Source organism: Mustelus asterias, chromosome 23 (assembly GCF_964213995.1).
Source record: "Mustelus asterias chromosome 23, sMusAst1.hap1.1, whole genome shotgun sequence".
Taxonomy (NCBI): Eukaryota; Metazoa; Chordata; class Chondrichthyes; order Carcharhiniformes; family Triakidae; genus Mustelus; species Mustelus asterias.
This window is the reverse complement of record NC_135823.1, coordinates 65,874,432-65,890,430: the sequence shown is the minus strand read 5'-3', so window position 1 is coordinate 65,890,430 and position 15,999 is coordinate 65,874,432. Positions and strand designations below refer to the sequence as shown.

The window sequence follows — 15,999 nt, the reverse complement described above, 5'->3', positions numbered from 1 at the left end:
ACGCTACCCAAAGAGAGAGCATGATTTCCCTGCATAGTGCGCAATCTTCTGCAACACGATACACATAATGATCTGATTATGCAAGTTCTGAGAGCAGCTGGAACAGTAGAAGGAGAATGTAAAATGTCAAAACAATCAGCGCCCTTTCCCCATGCAGTATGAATTGTTGTGAGCATTTGAAGTTTCATATTCTTGTCCTGAATAGTGCAAGAAATGAAAGCTTTGGCAACATGGCTCACTATTCAGCAATGTTCAAATAATGTAAACCCTATCCTAAAACCAGCTTCCTGTGTTGCTGCTTTGGTAAAGTATATCCCAGTCTGCAGCAGGTGTATTGAATCTTCATGAATAGATGAGACCTGGAGAAGGGAGCAGGTCATCATTCAAACCACTTGTCAAGAAGCATTTAGTGGAATGTTTTGGTAGCATAGTGGTACTGTCACTGGGTGAGTAATCTAAAGGTCCTGGCTAGTGCCCTGGGGGACACGGGTTCAAGTTCCACTGCAGCAGCTGGTGGAATTTGAATTCAATCATGGCTATTCAGGTGTGTCAGGATAAAGACTTTGTCCATTTTTGAGAAAGAAAATTATAAGGTAGCCGGGCTGATGTAGATATATATTTTCCTCCTGGTCTCCTGGACAGGACATTGGTCTGACCTACAAGTGACTCCAGATCCACAGCAATGTGGTTGGCTATTAACTGCTCTGGAGTGGCCACTAGCAAGTTACTCATTCAAGGGCAATTAGGGACGGGTAACAAATGCTGGTCTTGATCCCATGAAAAAATGAAGAAAAAAACCTCTCATTGGCATCAGTCATTCTGTGCCCAGTGTAAGTTTGGAGATGTTTGATCTGGTATTTCTCATGATGGTTATTACATTTATGATCCTCACAGCTTTGGTGTGCTGCTGGTGTGGATTTAACCGGCTGGAAGCCACAGCGGTTAGATAACGGGAATGAACTGGGCCGCTCACGGAGCTGTGATCCCCTAACCACCGACACTGAGAAAGATGGGAAGAACAGCAGCAGTCACAGCTCTCCTGATAAAATCAAGAAGGTAAGTTCATCAGATATAGGGGCAGAATTAGACCATTCGGCCCATCGAGTCCACTCCGCCATTCGATCGTGGCTGATATGCTCCTCATTCCCATTTTCCTGCCTTCCCCCCCCCCATAACCCTTCAAACCATTACCAATTAAAAATCTGTCTAACTCCTCCTTAAATTTACTCACTGTCCCAGCATCCGCCGCACTTTGTGGGTAGCGAATTCCACAGATTCACAACCTAAACGAAACTCGGGGTAACAGGACAGTAATCTAAAGGTGTGTGTGGCAGATCAGAACACTGATTTTCACAAGGTGACATTAAGAACATAGCACTGCAGAAAGAACGAAGTGAACGGAGTCCTTTGACTGGCATCGAGGAAGAGGGCAGCCCCGTCTAAAAACATGAGGAGGTAGTGGGTTAGTGGTATTGTCACTGGACTAGTAATCCAGAGACCCAGGGTAATGCTCTGGGGACCTGGGTTCGAATCCCACCATGGCCGATAGTGAAATTTGAATTCAGTAAAAATCTGGAATTAAGAATCTACTAATGACCGTGAAACCGTTGTTGATTGTCATAAAAAAAAACCCATGTCCTTTAGGGAAAGAAATCTGCCGTCCTTACCCTGTCTGGCCTACACGTGACTCCAGAGCCACAGCAATGTGGTTGACTCTCAACTGTCCTCTGAAATGGAGGGCAGTTAGGGATGGGCAATAAATGCTGGTCCAGCCAGCGATGCCCATATCTTGTAAATGAATAATAAAAAAGACACGTTAGTAAGAATCTTTTTACTTTTCACTTGTTTCCAGGGGATGCGCAAGCCATCCATGTTGAGAAGCAGTTGTGAACCCTCCCCCCACCTCCATTTTATTCACCTCAATAACTTATTGTAACCTCATAAAGATATCAGTCAGTCAAAGCAAACACTCCACTGCGGCCTTTTTGTTGCAATCTGGTTAGGGACCAGTAACATTTTGTTTAAAGTAGACAGAGTTTGAAACCCCAGTTACCCACTAGGAGAATAAAGCTACAAGGCTCAGTGGTTTTAAACCAACAAAATAAACTTTACAAATTCAGAAAAGTAAAACAATCTACAGTATGTATCTTATACGGTAACATTCAGAATTAACATGAGGTAAATATGAATTAACAGGAAATCTGTGGTTGAATGCACCACGCTGCACATTAAATGGCAGATGTGACCAAGAAAGATCCCACGGATTTCTCAGTAACTCACCCTGGCGTCAGTGACCACTGTGTGTCACACAATCTCCTTAAAAACTCTGTCTCCCTCATGAAAGATTTCAAATCTTCATTTTTCAAAATCTAGTCTCTGAATTCCCTCAGAAACAGTTTTGACTAGGAAAGCCGCAATAACTGTTCACGTTCCAATGGTTCAGTCTCTTCTCCTGAGACAGTGTTTTACGGGATTCAGAAAGTTGTACTCCCAACTCTAATTCCCAGCACAATTCCAGCACTTTCACAGACCGCTGGCTTCTGTGACCATACCCAAGGCACAAAAACTTCTCCACGTCATTCTGAGCAACATTTATCAGATAGCCAACACCCTAAAACAGACTAATAATACTAAAGCAAAATACTGCAGATGGTGGAAATCTGAAATAAAAACAAGATTTTAGAAATACTCACCATGGGACATAGCAGCTGTGGAGAGTTAATGTTTCAGGTTGATGATCGTTCATCAGAACCTAAAACCGATTTTGCAATCGTTATCTCATTGTTGTTTAAGTGACCCTGTTGTATTCACATTAGCTGCTATGTTTGCTACTTTAGAAGAGTGATTATGCTTCAAAAGTCCTTCATTGGTTGTAAAACTCTTTGAACTGTCCTGATGTTATGTAAGGCACTATGTAAATTATTTCTGCTATAAAGAATGGGGTGGCATGGAGGCACAGTGGTTAGCACTGCTGCCTCACAGCTCCAGTTACCTGGGTTCAATTCCCAGCTTTGGTTGCTGTCTGTATGGAGTTTGCACGTTCTCCCCGTGGGTTTCCTCCGGGTGCTCCGGTTTCCTCCCACAGTCCGAAAGACATGCTGGTTAGGTGCATTGGACATGCTAACTTCACCCTCAGTGTATCTGAACAGGTGCCGGAGTGTGGCGACTAGAGGATTTTCACAGTAACTTCATTGCAGTGTTAATGTAAGCCTATTTGTGACAAATAAATAAATAATAAATAGCTGTTCTCAGCAAGGCAACACTTACTGCTACATAGATGCAATTTTGCCAGTTATCAATATATTATTTAATAACACTTCCCCAGTGTAAGTGTTTGTTGTCAGTTTTACCTACCTCATATTAAGCTGATCTTTGTCTACACCCTAGATATGACTGTAACACTACATTCTGCACTCTGTCCTTTCCTTCCCTGTGTACGGTATGCTTTGACTGCATAGCGTGCAAGAAACAATACTTTTCACTGTATACCAATACATACAGTCATAGAGATTTATAGCATGGAAATAGGCCCTTCGGCCCAACTTGTCCATGCAGCCCTTTTTTTTGTGACAATAATAAATCAAATTGGTTTGTAGCTCATCGCCGCCTTCACTGAGTTTGTGGTTTTCGTGCTGGGTCAACTCTTCTTTGCGATTTCTTTCTCAAGGTTCACAGTGCGGAGGACGTCTCGAGCCGTGTGTGGATCTGCACAAGCACTCACTCCACCAGTAAAATTGTGATCATTGATGCTAACCAGCCTGGCACCATTATGGACCAGTTTATAGTGTGCAACGCTCATGTTCTGTGTATCACCAGTGTCCCCGGTAAGTGAATTCAAATGTTTCGGTACTGAATCTATACTTTGCAGCGATGATTCTATCCAATCAGGACAACTGGAGTAAAAATAATGTTAGGGACATGTTGCAACAATATTCATTATAATGTGGAGATGCCGGCGTTGGACTGGGGTGGGCTCGGTAAGAAGTCTAACGACACCAGGTTAAAGTACAACAGGTTTATTTGGAATCACAAGCTTTCGGAGCGCTGCTCCTTCATCAGGTGAGTGGAGTTTGCACGTTCTCCCCGTGTCTGCGTGGGTTTCCTCCGAGTGCTCCGGTTTTATCCCACAGTCCATAAGACGTGCTAGCTAGGTGCATTGGCTATGCTAACTTCCCCCTCACCCTGATGAAGGAACAGCGCTCCGGAAGCACGTGATTCCAAGTAAACCTGTTCGACTTTAACATGATCCATTAGGGCACATGTACAAGCAAAATACCTTCCCGATTGTTTCATCTGTACAATAGGTTTTACAAATCTACAAACGCTTTATAAACAGTTTACCGATTGTCATTGTAAAGCCGAACATTTGGGCTTATCTGTTTCCACATGTGGGTCATGGTAATATTTTCTTAAAACAAAGGTCGGTTCCTGTGCATGGCTGATGCTGTTAGGGTGCGACAAGGCTGTTCTCCCGGGGAGCGGTTTTAGCTGAAGGCCTTTCCTGTGAACTGTCGACAGTTCCAGTCAGCTCTGGCTCAGTTGGTAGCACACTCACCTCTGAGTCGCATGGTTCTCGGTTCAAGTCCCACTCCAGGACTTGAGTACAAAAATCAAGGCTGACAGTGCCAAGGGTGTGCTGTACTGTTGGAGATGCCGTCTTTCAGCTGAGACATTTGCTGAGTGCAAATTAGCTGCCGTGTTTCCTACATTAACAGCGTCTACATTTTGAAAAGTACTTCATTGGCTGTGAAGTGGTTCGGGACATTTGCTGGTCGGGGAAAGCGCTATACGAATACAAATCTTGTTTTCGAACCTTAAGAAATGAATCACAGAAGAAGTCGGCTCAGAGAGATAGTGTGTTACTCAGACAGTTTGCTTTCTCTGCTAGCTCGGCAGTTGTGAATGGGACCAGAAAGGATGGGGTGGCACAGTGGTTAGCACTGCTGCCTCACAGCGCGAGGGACCCAGGTTCAATTCCCAGCTTGGGTCACTGTCTGTGCAGAGTCTGCACATTCTCCCCGAGTCTGCACATTCTCCCCGTGTCTGCGTGGATTTCCTCCGGGTGCTCTGGTTTCCTCCCACAGTCCAAAGATGTGCGGGTCAGGTTGATTTGGCCATGCTAAGTTACCTCCTAGTGTCAAGGGATTAGCAGGGTAAATATGTGGGGTTATGGGAATAGGGTCTGGGTGGGGTTGTGGTCGGTACAGACTCGATGGGCCAAATGGCCTCCTTCTGTACTATAGTGATTCTGTGATTCAATAAATGAAGGCAACCAGGGCCACCTGTTTCTGTGGGGAAGGGGGGAATTAGGCTATTGAGTTGGATGATCAGCCATGATCAGTATGAATGGCAGAGCGGGCTCAAAGGGTTGTATGACCTACTCTTGCTCCTATTTTCTCTCATTTTACTTATGTGGGTGTTTCTAGGAGCCGAAAGTAAAGAAAATATTCAGATTATGCCTTGGTTGCAGAATGGTTCCAGACTACTGTACTGTCTCTTATTAAGATAGAAACATAGAAAATAGAAGCAGGAGTAGGTCATTTGGCCTTTTGAGCCTGCTCTGCCATTCATTTTAACCCTGCTGATCATCAGGGGTCGGCACGGTGGCACAGTGGTTAGAACTGCTGTCTCACAGCTCCAGGGACCCAGGTTCGATTCCTGGCTTGGGAGATTGTCTGTGTGGAGCCTGCACGCTCTCCCCATGTCTGCGGGGGCTTCCTCCGGGTGCTCCGGTTTCCTCCCATAGTTGGAAAGATGTGCTGGTTTGGTGTATTGGCTGTATTAAATTCTCCCTCGGTGTACCTGAACAGGCACCGGAATGCGGCGCCTAGGAGATTTTCACAGTAACTTCATTGCAGTGTTAATTTTAGCCTACTTGTGACAATAAATAAACTTCAAAAAAATCAAATTCAATATCCTGATCCCACCTCAAATTCAATATCCTTATCTCACCTTCTCTCCCCCCACCTCCCCACCTCCCCACCTCCCCACCTCCCCAGATCTCTTGATCCCATTAGCCCCAAGAGCTATACCTAGTTGACTGCTCCTGTTCATTAAGGTGGCCTTTGCGACAGGTTGATTGCATTAAGAGTTGAATCGCGAGATGTATTTTCCTGACACACACTGGCCTGAATTCTCCACCTCTGTGCCCTCGACATGTATCAGGAACTGAGATTAGGAACTCGATAATCCCAGCTCACAGCTCTCTGATGGCGGGCTGTAATAAGCCCTCGGAGGCGAAAGTTCCTTCACCAAAGTTCCTGTATTTACAAGATCCAACAACACTGTACAGAGTGCTGTCAGTGTGCAGTCTACATCCGGAGTGCCAGAGGAACTGACACGCCTGCTTAAGTACAGAGCACAGGGCTCCCTGATTGGACCATTAATTTGGCCCTTAATCAGGGAGTTCATATTCATGCAGGCCCACCTCAATTGCCTCATTAAAATTGTTACGGGGCACTGAAGCACAAACTTTGGGTTCTTTGTCTTTACTGTTGCTGATTAGATTTTACAGGTTGAAATAAATCTAATGGCAGTCTTATTTCCTTCCACTAATTTTCAAAGCAAGGCAGAGAAATTGGTCGAATTACGTGGCCTGATTTTATGAATTCGTACCCAACAGCCAGGAGACCCTGCCTGACTGACACATCAGGAGGTCCTAGGACTTTGGTCCACGAAATGTCATCTGCAATGGATAGAACCAAGAGAAAATTGTACTTGCGATTTCCCAGTATGTGTGTGACTGGCCTGGGTGGCTGCCTAGCTGGAGAGTGCCCCAGAGGGTGGCACGGTGGCACAGTGGTTAGCACTGCTGCCTCACAGTGCCAGGGACCCGGGTTCGATTCCAGCACTGGGTGACTGTGTGGACTTTGCACGTTCTCCCTGTGTCTGCGTGGGTTTCCTCCGGGTGCTCCGGTTTCCTCCCACGCTCCAAAGATGTGCAGGTTAGGTGGATTGGCCATGCCAAATTGCCCCTTAGGGTCCCAAGATGTGTAGGTTAGGGGGTTTGGTAATGGTAAATGTGTGGGGCTACGGGGATAGAGTGGGGGTGGGTCTGGATAAGGTCTGGACGGCGGCACGGTAGCACAGTGGCTAGCACTGCTGCTTCACAGCTCCAGGGTCCCGGGTTCGATTCCCGGCTCGGGTCACTGTCTGTGTGGAGTTTGCACATTCTCCTCATGTCTGCGTGGGTTTCCTCCGGGTGCTCCGGTTTCCTCCCACAGTCCAAAGATGTGCAGGTTAGGTTGATTGGCCAGGTTAAAAAAATTGCCCCTTAGAGTCCTGGGATGCGTAGGTTAGAGGGATTAGTGGGTAAAATATGTGGGGGTAGGGCCTGGGTGGGATTGTGGTCGGTGCAGACTCGATGGGCCGAATGGCCTCCTTCTGCACTGTAGGGTTTCTATGATGATTTCTATGATGCTCTTTTGGAGAGTTGGTGCAGACCCGATGGGCCGAATGGCCTCCCCTGCACTGTAGGGATTCTATGATGTTGTATGTGTGTTTTACGGGGTGAAACTGAACACCTGCTACATCTCCTAGCTCTCCCTGACTATTTACAGAACAAGTGACAATACAGTTCAGCAGAGATGCATTTATCTGGAATGGGGCTGGATGGCAAACTGGAGGACAAAATTGAGTTGTGGACAAGTGCAGCCCAGGCTGATGGATTGGAGACCTCTACTTTCTGATAGGGGCTGAGTTATAGGTGTAGCATGAATTAGAACTGTTCGCTGTAAGATCTCCCTGCTCATTGTGATGGGGATTGCTGTACAATGTGTTAGACTTCTATCTGGCACACAGCTTGCTACTACAGGGCTAGCCTACTCTAGTCCGCTCTTGCTGTACTACACTCGGTAAGAAGGAATTACATACTCCTCTCTGTCTTTGAAGGGACCTAACTGGTTAAATTCAGGTAGTCTTTCAACCCGGTGTCCAAACTGTAGAAGTAACAATAACTTGCTCAAACAACCTCAGGATGGCTTGTATAAGAAACCAAACTGCCCCATTACTGGTGTTAAAATGCTATTCTGAGGCTAGAACTGTAGACACTGGGGGAGGGGTTGGCAGCGGACTTTTGGCAGGACCGGCAAATCCTGGACTATGTTTGGAACAATTCTTTTCTTTTGAAATCTCGTGTTTGACACTTTTTTGGAATATTTGGCCATTCCTACTTCTCACTTTGGAAATTGTTGAAACTGAACGTTCTAACTGGAGGACGAAAAAAAACAAGTCAATTCTTGGTAAGCCTCCTGAACCATGCGACTACACGGATGCTGTCTTAATAGCTTCTTTAAAACGTTGTGGTAGATACGGCAAGATGAGAATTTTCCTTTTCTCTTTGTATCAGCTGCGAGCGAGAGTGACTATCCCGCCGGAGAGATATTTTTAGAGGGAGACTTGAATCCGGATGATTCCAGTGGAACAGAAGGGGTGCTAGCAGGAATTACTCTGGTGGGATGTGCAACACGCTGCAATGTTCCCCGGAGCAACAGCACATCTAGAAGTGACACCCCAACATCTGACAAAGGACAGGGTGGGTAATAACACGATTAAAATGTTTTTCTTTTTATCTTAAAAAAAATTTAAAACTTTTATTCCCGCCTTCAAGGTGATTTAGTTTGGTTCAATCTTGCTTCAGGAAGCAGTTTGAGAATTTGAATTCAGTTTCTAAAAAAGAAAGTCTGGAAATGAACTGATGTCAGCAGAAGTGAAAATGACATCAGCCCGATTCTCCGACTAAAACCAAACAGGTTCACTGATGCCATTTAGGGAAGGAAACCTGGTCATCCTTATCTGGTCTGGCCTACATGTGCCTCCCTGGTCCAGACTAGTGTGGGTGACTCTTAACTGCTCTTTGATGTGACCTAGAAAACCACTCAAAAGTTTATTTAAAGTTTATCTATTTGTCACAAGTAAGGCTTACGTTGAAATGAAGTTACTGTGAAATCCCCCTAGTCGCCTCACTCCGGTCCCTGTTTGGGTCAATGAACCCAACCAGCACGTCTTTCAGACTGTGGGTGGGAACTGGAGCACCCGGAGGAAACCCACACAGACACGGGGAGAACGTACAAACTCCACACAGACAGTGACCCAAGCCGGGAATTGAACCCGGGTCCCTGATGCTGTGAGGCAGCAGTGCTAACCACTGTGCCACCGTGCCGCCCACTCAGTTGAAATTAAACCACAGCTTTAGTGGTTTTAAGAAGAAAACGCACTATCCCCTTCTCGGGGTAATAAATGTCAACCTTGCCAATGATGTCCAATTGATGCCCCGCAGCACTAACATTCTCAAGCTATCACTAAGAAGATGTGTGAAGGATAGAATTCCCTTCAACTTTCCTTCTGTTTTTTTGTTTAGTATCTTTTCCTGATGACTCGATCATGTCCATATGGCAAATTACGAGTGCAAAGCTCGTCTGCAATTCAGCAGGAGAAAGCATTAATAATGTCGCCATGGTGCCCAGTAATTGTTTTGAGTATCAGGTGAGAGGGCAGCCTCTGGGAGGTTATTACTCATTGGGAGTTTAGAAGAATGGGGGGGGACCTTATTGAGACTTACAGGATACTGCGAGGCCTGGATAGAGTGGACGTGGAGAGGATGTTTCCACTAGTAGGGAAAACTAGAACCAGAGGGCACAGACTCAGGCTAAAGGGACGATCCTTTAAAACAGAGATGAGGGAGAATTTCTTCAGCCAGAGAGTGGTGAATCTGTGGAACTCTTTGCTGCAGAAGGCTGTGGAGGCCAGTTCGTTGAATGTCTTTAAGCCAGATATAGATAGGTTGATGATTAGGGGGATCAGGGGTTATGGGGAAAAGGCAGGAGAATGGGGATGAGAAAAATATCAGCCATGACTGAATGGCAGAGCAGACACAATGGGCTGAATGGCCTAATTCTGCTCCTATGGTCTTATGGTTTGGAGGGCAGCCCCTGGGGTTTTCAGAGAAACTTTCAACCATTTTCATTGACTCTGCCATTGGCTAAATGACTTCCCGTTCTTAATTTGAATTCTGGTAAGTGAGCTTACCATGAAGACTGTTCATCTTCACCGAAGATTTTGGAAAATGGATCAGGAACTTGGGCATATTCATGACAGATTGGTAAGCCAAGGAGGACATTTGTTCATAATTGTGACCATCTCTAGAATGTACTCATCAAATGTCTCAGAGAGTGGACGCAAAGTCTCCCGTAATCATCTTCAAGTGGCCAACAGAGTAAGAAAGTTCCCAAATGGATTCTGAAAATGAACCGGGAGAATGCCCGTACCGCTTACAAATTCTGGGAAGTGGTCTGAGAGACTGATTATCCTCATCAAAGGCAGGTTAGAATCATAGAATCCCCCAGTGCACAAGGAGGCCATTCGGCCCATCAAGTCTGCACCGACTACAATCCCACCCAGGCCCTATCCCCACAGCCCCATGCATAGATAGCATGGTTAACAGAGTAAGAGTGTACAAACTCGGCACGCTGGCACAGTGGTCAGCACTGCTGCCTCACAGCGCCAGGGACCCGGGTTCAATTCCAGCTTCGGATCACTGTCTGTGTGGAGTTTGCACATTCTCCCCGTGTCTGCATGGGTTTCCTCCGGGTGCTCTGGTTTCCTCCCACAGTCCAAAGATGTGCGGGTTAGGTTGGATTGGCCATGCTAAATTGACCCTGGTATCACGGGGATTAGCAGGATAAATGTGTGGGGTTACGGGAATAGGGCCTGGGTGGGATTGTGGTCGGTACAGGCTCGATGGGCCGAATGGCCTCCTCCTGCACTGTAGGGATTCTATGATTCTATGAAACTCATCACAGCTGGAGGTGGAGACTGGGAGATTTCCCATTCTCAGTACAGGTTTAGACTGTCAATTAAATCAGAGAGGGATGACACCTTCCTTCCACCAGTCTGGCCTGTAGCCAGATGTCCAGTAAGCCTCCCAAACAAATTCTAAAGATAACTTTCCGTTGGTGAAGGACTTTAGTGTCCTTAGAGAATACCCTCGACATTTGAGAAATAAAGTTCGGAAAGGGAGTGTGGTTGGTGTTGCTGGCATCCAGCCAAGCCCAAGGACTTTGAGTAAATTGAAATGAGTAATTCATGAGCGCACCCTGTTGATTGTACAGCATAGATTTTGTGATACTGCGATCGCAGCGTGGGGGTCAGTGCTGCCCGATTGTAGCATTTTCAATTTTCTGATCATTAAAATCAACTGCCAGAAAATCAGTGGTGCTACAAGTTGTATGTGCTGACCTTGGTGTTCAATATTCCAATTACCTCTTTGGTTAAGCATTAGCCTGTGCCAGAACCTCGCAAAGGTATTTACACAGATACCAACAGCATGTTGTTTGGTTCCAACACTGGTCAGAGTGCAGTGTTTTAACGGTGTGCCAATGAAGCACGTGTGTTGATGCATTCTGTCCTCTGTTGACATGGAGATGTAAAGAGGTCGGGGACTGTGGGCTGCGTACGGCATTCTGTATTTTTATTTTCTGGGAGGCTGATTTCTGTAACCAGAATTAATTAACATTTTGTCAGCCACCTGCCAGTGTGAAATGGGCTGGCTGCTGATAGCTGAACATTGGGCATTGCCTGGCACAGCTATCTCACAGCATGGTGTTGGGGAGGGAAGGTGAGAAGAAGCGTTGTGATTTATTTCTGTCTCAAAGCCTCAGCTGGGTATCTGGTAGGTTTCGATGGGAGCAGTTAAAATTGCTATCCTGATTGGATTCTGATTTGCACATTTAATGTGGTGTCCAGCTGAATCAGAGCCTTAACCACCCAGCTCTGAAACTGCAGTGAGAGTTGGAGGAAGCTGGAAGAAATTTCCTGCTTGTATTTCTTTATTTGTCCCTCTCTCCTTTATTCATTTGTTTCATATTCCTATTTCTGTTAGATTCACCTTCCCTCCGCCCTCTCTTTGTTCTGTTTCTCTCCCGGCCTCTCCCCCTTTCTCTGTCTTATTCCTGTGTATCTCCTACATTTAATTTTTTATCTTTCTTGATTTCTTTCTCTATCTTTCTTTCTCTATCTTTTTCTTTCTCCATCTCTCTCTCTCTATTTCTCTTTCCGTCTCTATCTATCTCTGTCTCTATCTATCTCCGTCTCTCTAGCTCCGTCTCTCTATCTCCGTCTCTCTAGCTCCGTCTCTCTACCCTGGATAAAAGCAAATTACTGTGGATGCTAGAATCTGAAACCAAAAGAGAAAACGCTGGAAAATCTCAGCAGGTCTGGCAGCATCTGTATGGAGAAAAAAGAGCTGACATTTCCAGTCCAGTGACCCTTTGTCAATGCTTTGCTGCCAGATTTGCTGAGATTTTCCAGCATTTTCTCTTCTGGTTCCATCTTTCTACCCTTTTTTTATCCTCCCTTTTCCAATGTAATCTTCAGCCAGATTCAATCTCCATTAACAGCTGCAGAAATATTTCCATCTCTCATGGTGGAAAGCTGGGGTTGGTGGAGGACAATGCAGCATTTTGGAAGGAACTTGGGTAGCGTCTTTACCCTGGGCCTGATAATCCCCCTGTCACTGCTGCGCTGGATCTGGGGCTATGCCTCACTCAGCTGGCATTATTGAGAAAATGGTCAGAAGCTGGGGAGGAGTTGGGGTGTGCAGAACAAGACCTGAGTCCTAAAGGAGCTCTGGTGGTTGGGTTGTGAAGGAGTAAGAGAGTCAAGGACATGGAGGAGGTGGAGGCTGAGCCCATTAGCTGCCAATGGAGCTTGGATGTTAGTGAAGGGTTAGGAGAGACATTGCTACTGTGCGATCCTTCAGGTTGAGAGAAATAGGATCTCAGAATTGGTCCCTGGTAACATTGCGATTGATAATATACTTTTAAAAAATTCACCCATGGGATGTGGACGTCACTGGCTGGCCAGCATTTATTGCTCATCTCAAATTGTCCTTGAGAAAGTGGCGGTGAGCTGCCTTCTCGAACCATTACAGTCCGTGTGGTGTAGGTACACCCACAGTTCAGTTAGGGAGGGAATTTCAGGGTTTTGACCCAGTGCAAATGAAGGAATGGCAATATATTTCCAAGTCAGGATGATGTGTGACTTGGAGGGGGTGCTTCCCCATGTATCTGCTGCCCTTGTCTTTCTAATGTTAGTGGTTGTTGATTTGGAAGGTGCTGTCTAAGGAGCCTTGGTGCATTCAGTGCATCTTTTAGATGGTACACACTGCTGCTACTGAGCGTCGGTGGTAAAGGGATTGAATGTTTGTGGATGGGGTGCCAATCTAGTGGGCTGCTTTGTCTTGGATGATAAATTTTTTTGAGTGTTGTTGGAGCTGCACTCATCCAGGCAATGGGTTATTCCATCACACACCTGATTTGTGCCTTGTAGATGGGGGGCAGTCTTTGGGGAGTCAGGAGATGAGTTACTCACTGCAGGATTCCCTAGCCTCTGTCATGTTTTAAAGTTTATCTATTAGTGTCACAAGTGGGCTTACATTAACACTGCAATGAAGTCACTGTGAAAATCTAGGCACAGTATTTCTATGGCTGGTCCTGGTCAGTTTCTGGTCAATGGAAGCTGTAATTAGCATGGACCAGTGAGATATCTGGAAATGGATAACACAAGTTATTTGATAATTATAGAGATAACTCATTAAGCTTCATCATGACACAAACATTGAAGAATGGCGATAGTTCTGATTATTGTGAAATGTGTTTGTAATATTATTGAATGATTTTATTATTGAATAGACGATTGAAGGAATATTTTCAATATTGATGAATGCAATGTCGTTTCTGAGCTACTCATGGTAATGATAAATTCCTAGCAGTATCTGTGCTGCCCATGTAGGTGATGTGGCCACTGTTAAAGGTGGGAAAGTCAACCAACCACCATCCGCTGAAGAGGCAACTGAAGCCACAGAAGCAACGGAAAACGGTGCCAGTGATGTGGAACCAGCCTTGGCACGTCCAAGTGCCTACACGGAGCATGTGTTCACCGACCCGGCACAGACAGAAGATAGAACTCAGCTCAGGTAAAGGAAATGGGCATGGATATGACCGACGTGTTGTACAGTGAAGGGTAACATTGACGTGGTCTGAAAAGAGCAATCTTAAAGTTTAGTTTATTTATTATTAGTCACAAGCAGTCTTACATTGACACTGCAATGAAGCTACTGTGAAAATCCCCTCGGCACCTGTTCGGGTTCACTGAGGGAGAATTTAGCATGGCCAATTCACCTAACCTGCACACCTTTGGACTGTGGGAGGAAATCGGAGCACCCGGAGCAAACCCACGCAGACACGGGGAGAATGAGCAGACTCTACACAGACAGTGACCCAAGCTGGGAATCGAATTCAGGTCCCTGCCGCCGTGAGGCAGCAGTGCTAACCACTGTGCCACCGTGCCGCCCCTGATCTGTAGGGGAAAAGGTTGTGTAGTTACGATGCTCATGCCGTGGTAAAAGGGATCAGTGAAATGGTGTTAGCGGGGTTTTCCAATGAAGGTAGCAGTTAGACTCAGGAAACCAATGTCACAGAACAAAAGGTAAAAATTTATTAAAGACCAGTGATCAATGGGAGAAGTTATCTCGATGGTTACAGATACAGAATACCTGGACCTCTCAGACATATTCTGAGGTTATCAATAAAAAAAGCACAGCTATACATTTTCTTTATCAGATTTCCCACCCTTCATTAGTTTAAAATTAATTTCGTTTAGTGTACACACATTAATACAAATCTATGATAAGTACCTCAGCCAACAGCATTGTACCTTCCAATATAATGGTATCTCATTCGTCCATTCAATCCGGATGTTAACTCCCTTCTTGGCTGAAGCTACTTCCCTGTTGCCAGGTTACGCTAAATGCTACCGTGAAGGTTAAGGTGGATGTTCCCACCGGCTCACTGCCAAGCTGAATCGATATGTGTTCCTGCAGCCAGGGGCATATCTAATCTGTGTCTGGGCAGTGACTGAACCTATTCATTATTGTTGCAATGTGTGTTCCCTCACCATATACATTCTGATATGAATTCTGCTAACTAAAGGGATCCCAGGCCTTTGGCTCTGAACTATTCACCTTTCCCGTTATGCCTTTTGGTAACTTGCTTTGGCCAAAGCGAACAATGATTCATACACTACTTAAAATACATTTAAAGTAGCATTATATAGCACTTATTGCCCATCCGTGACTACGTGAATAGAGCCTGGGCGGGATTGTGGTTGGTGCAGACTCGATGGGCCGAATGGCCGCCTTCTGCACTGTAGGGATTCTAATAGAAAGGAAATTGTTGGACAAGATTCCACTTTTTAGAACTTTTACTGTAACTAACAAACTAAAATCAATATAATTCAAACAATTAACAAGTGGAGGATATTTCAAATAAAAAGGTAAATGTTTCTTTAAGTATTCAATACAATAATGATATGCCTCGTTGTTGCAAGCAGAAGTGATGGGGCAGTGGCATTTACAGTAGACTAGTAATCCAGAGACCCAGGGTAATGCCCTGGGGATCCGGGTTCGAATCCCACCACAACAGGTGGTGGAATTTGAATTGTATAAAAAATCTAAAGTTTAATGGTGACCATGAAACCATTGTCGATTGTCGGAAAAACCCATCTGGTTCAGTAATGTCCTTTAGGGAAGGAAATCTGCCAGCGTTACCTGGTCTGGCCTACATGTGACTCCAGAGCCACAGCAATGTGGTTGACTGCTGAAATAGCCTTGCAAGGCAATCACGGGTGGGCAATAAATGCTAGCCCATGGACAATAAGTGCTAGCCCAGCCAGCAATGCCCACATCCCATGAATGAGTAAACAAGCACTGTCATTATTCTGGTACAAATGTGGGACCGTGCAGTCTTTGCAGCCCAGACTTTTTGTTTTGAAAGATTTCTCACATCTCATTCAATTGCTTCAGTTCTTGAGTTGCATTCACCAGCAGCTGTAAGGCAGCAGAGGTCCCTGGGCATGGTTACATGGTAAGAAGTCTCACAACACCAGGTTAAAGTCCAACAGGAGTCACTTACCTGACGAAGGAGCTGCGCTCCGAAAGTTAGT

General features: G+C 45.5%; 1 protein-coding gene across 6 annotated transcripts in view; it reads left to right on the top strand.

The window, feature by feature from the left end:
* The window catches only part of mapk8ip3 (mitogen-activated protein kinase 8 interacting protein 3), a 132,850-nt gene that overhangs the window by 72,773 nt on the left and 44,078 nt on the right, over positions 1-15,999 (top strand). For all 6 annotated transcript variants that reach the window (XM_078240828.1, XM_078240826.1, XM_078240825.1 and 3 more), the window contains 4 exons: positions 895-1,056; positions 3,668-3,824; positions 8,348-8,533; positions 13,789-13,972. In XM_078240828.1, coding sequence (XP_078096954.1) covers positions 895-1,056; positions 3,668-3,824; positions 8,348-8,533; positions 13,789-13,972 — 689 coding nt within the window. The remainder of the gene's footprint in view (positions 1-894; positions 1,057-3,667; positions 3,825-8,347; positions 8,534-13,788; positions 13,973-15,999) is intronic.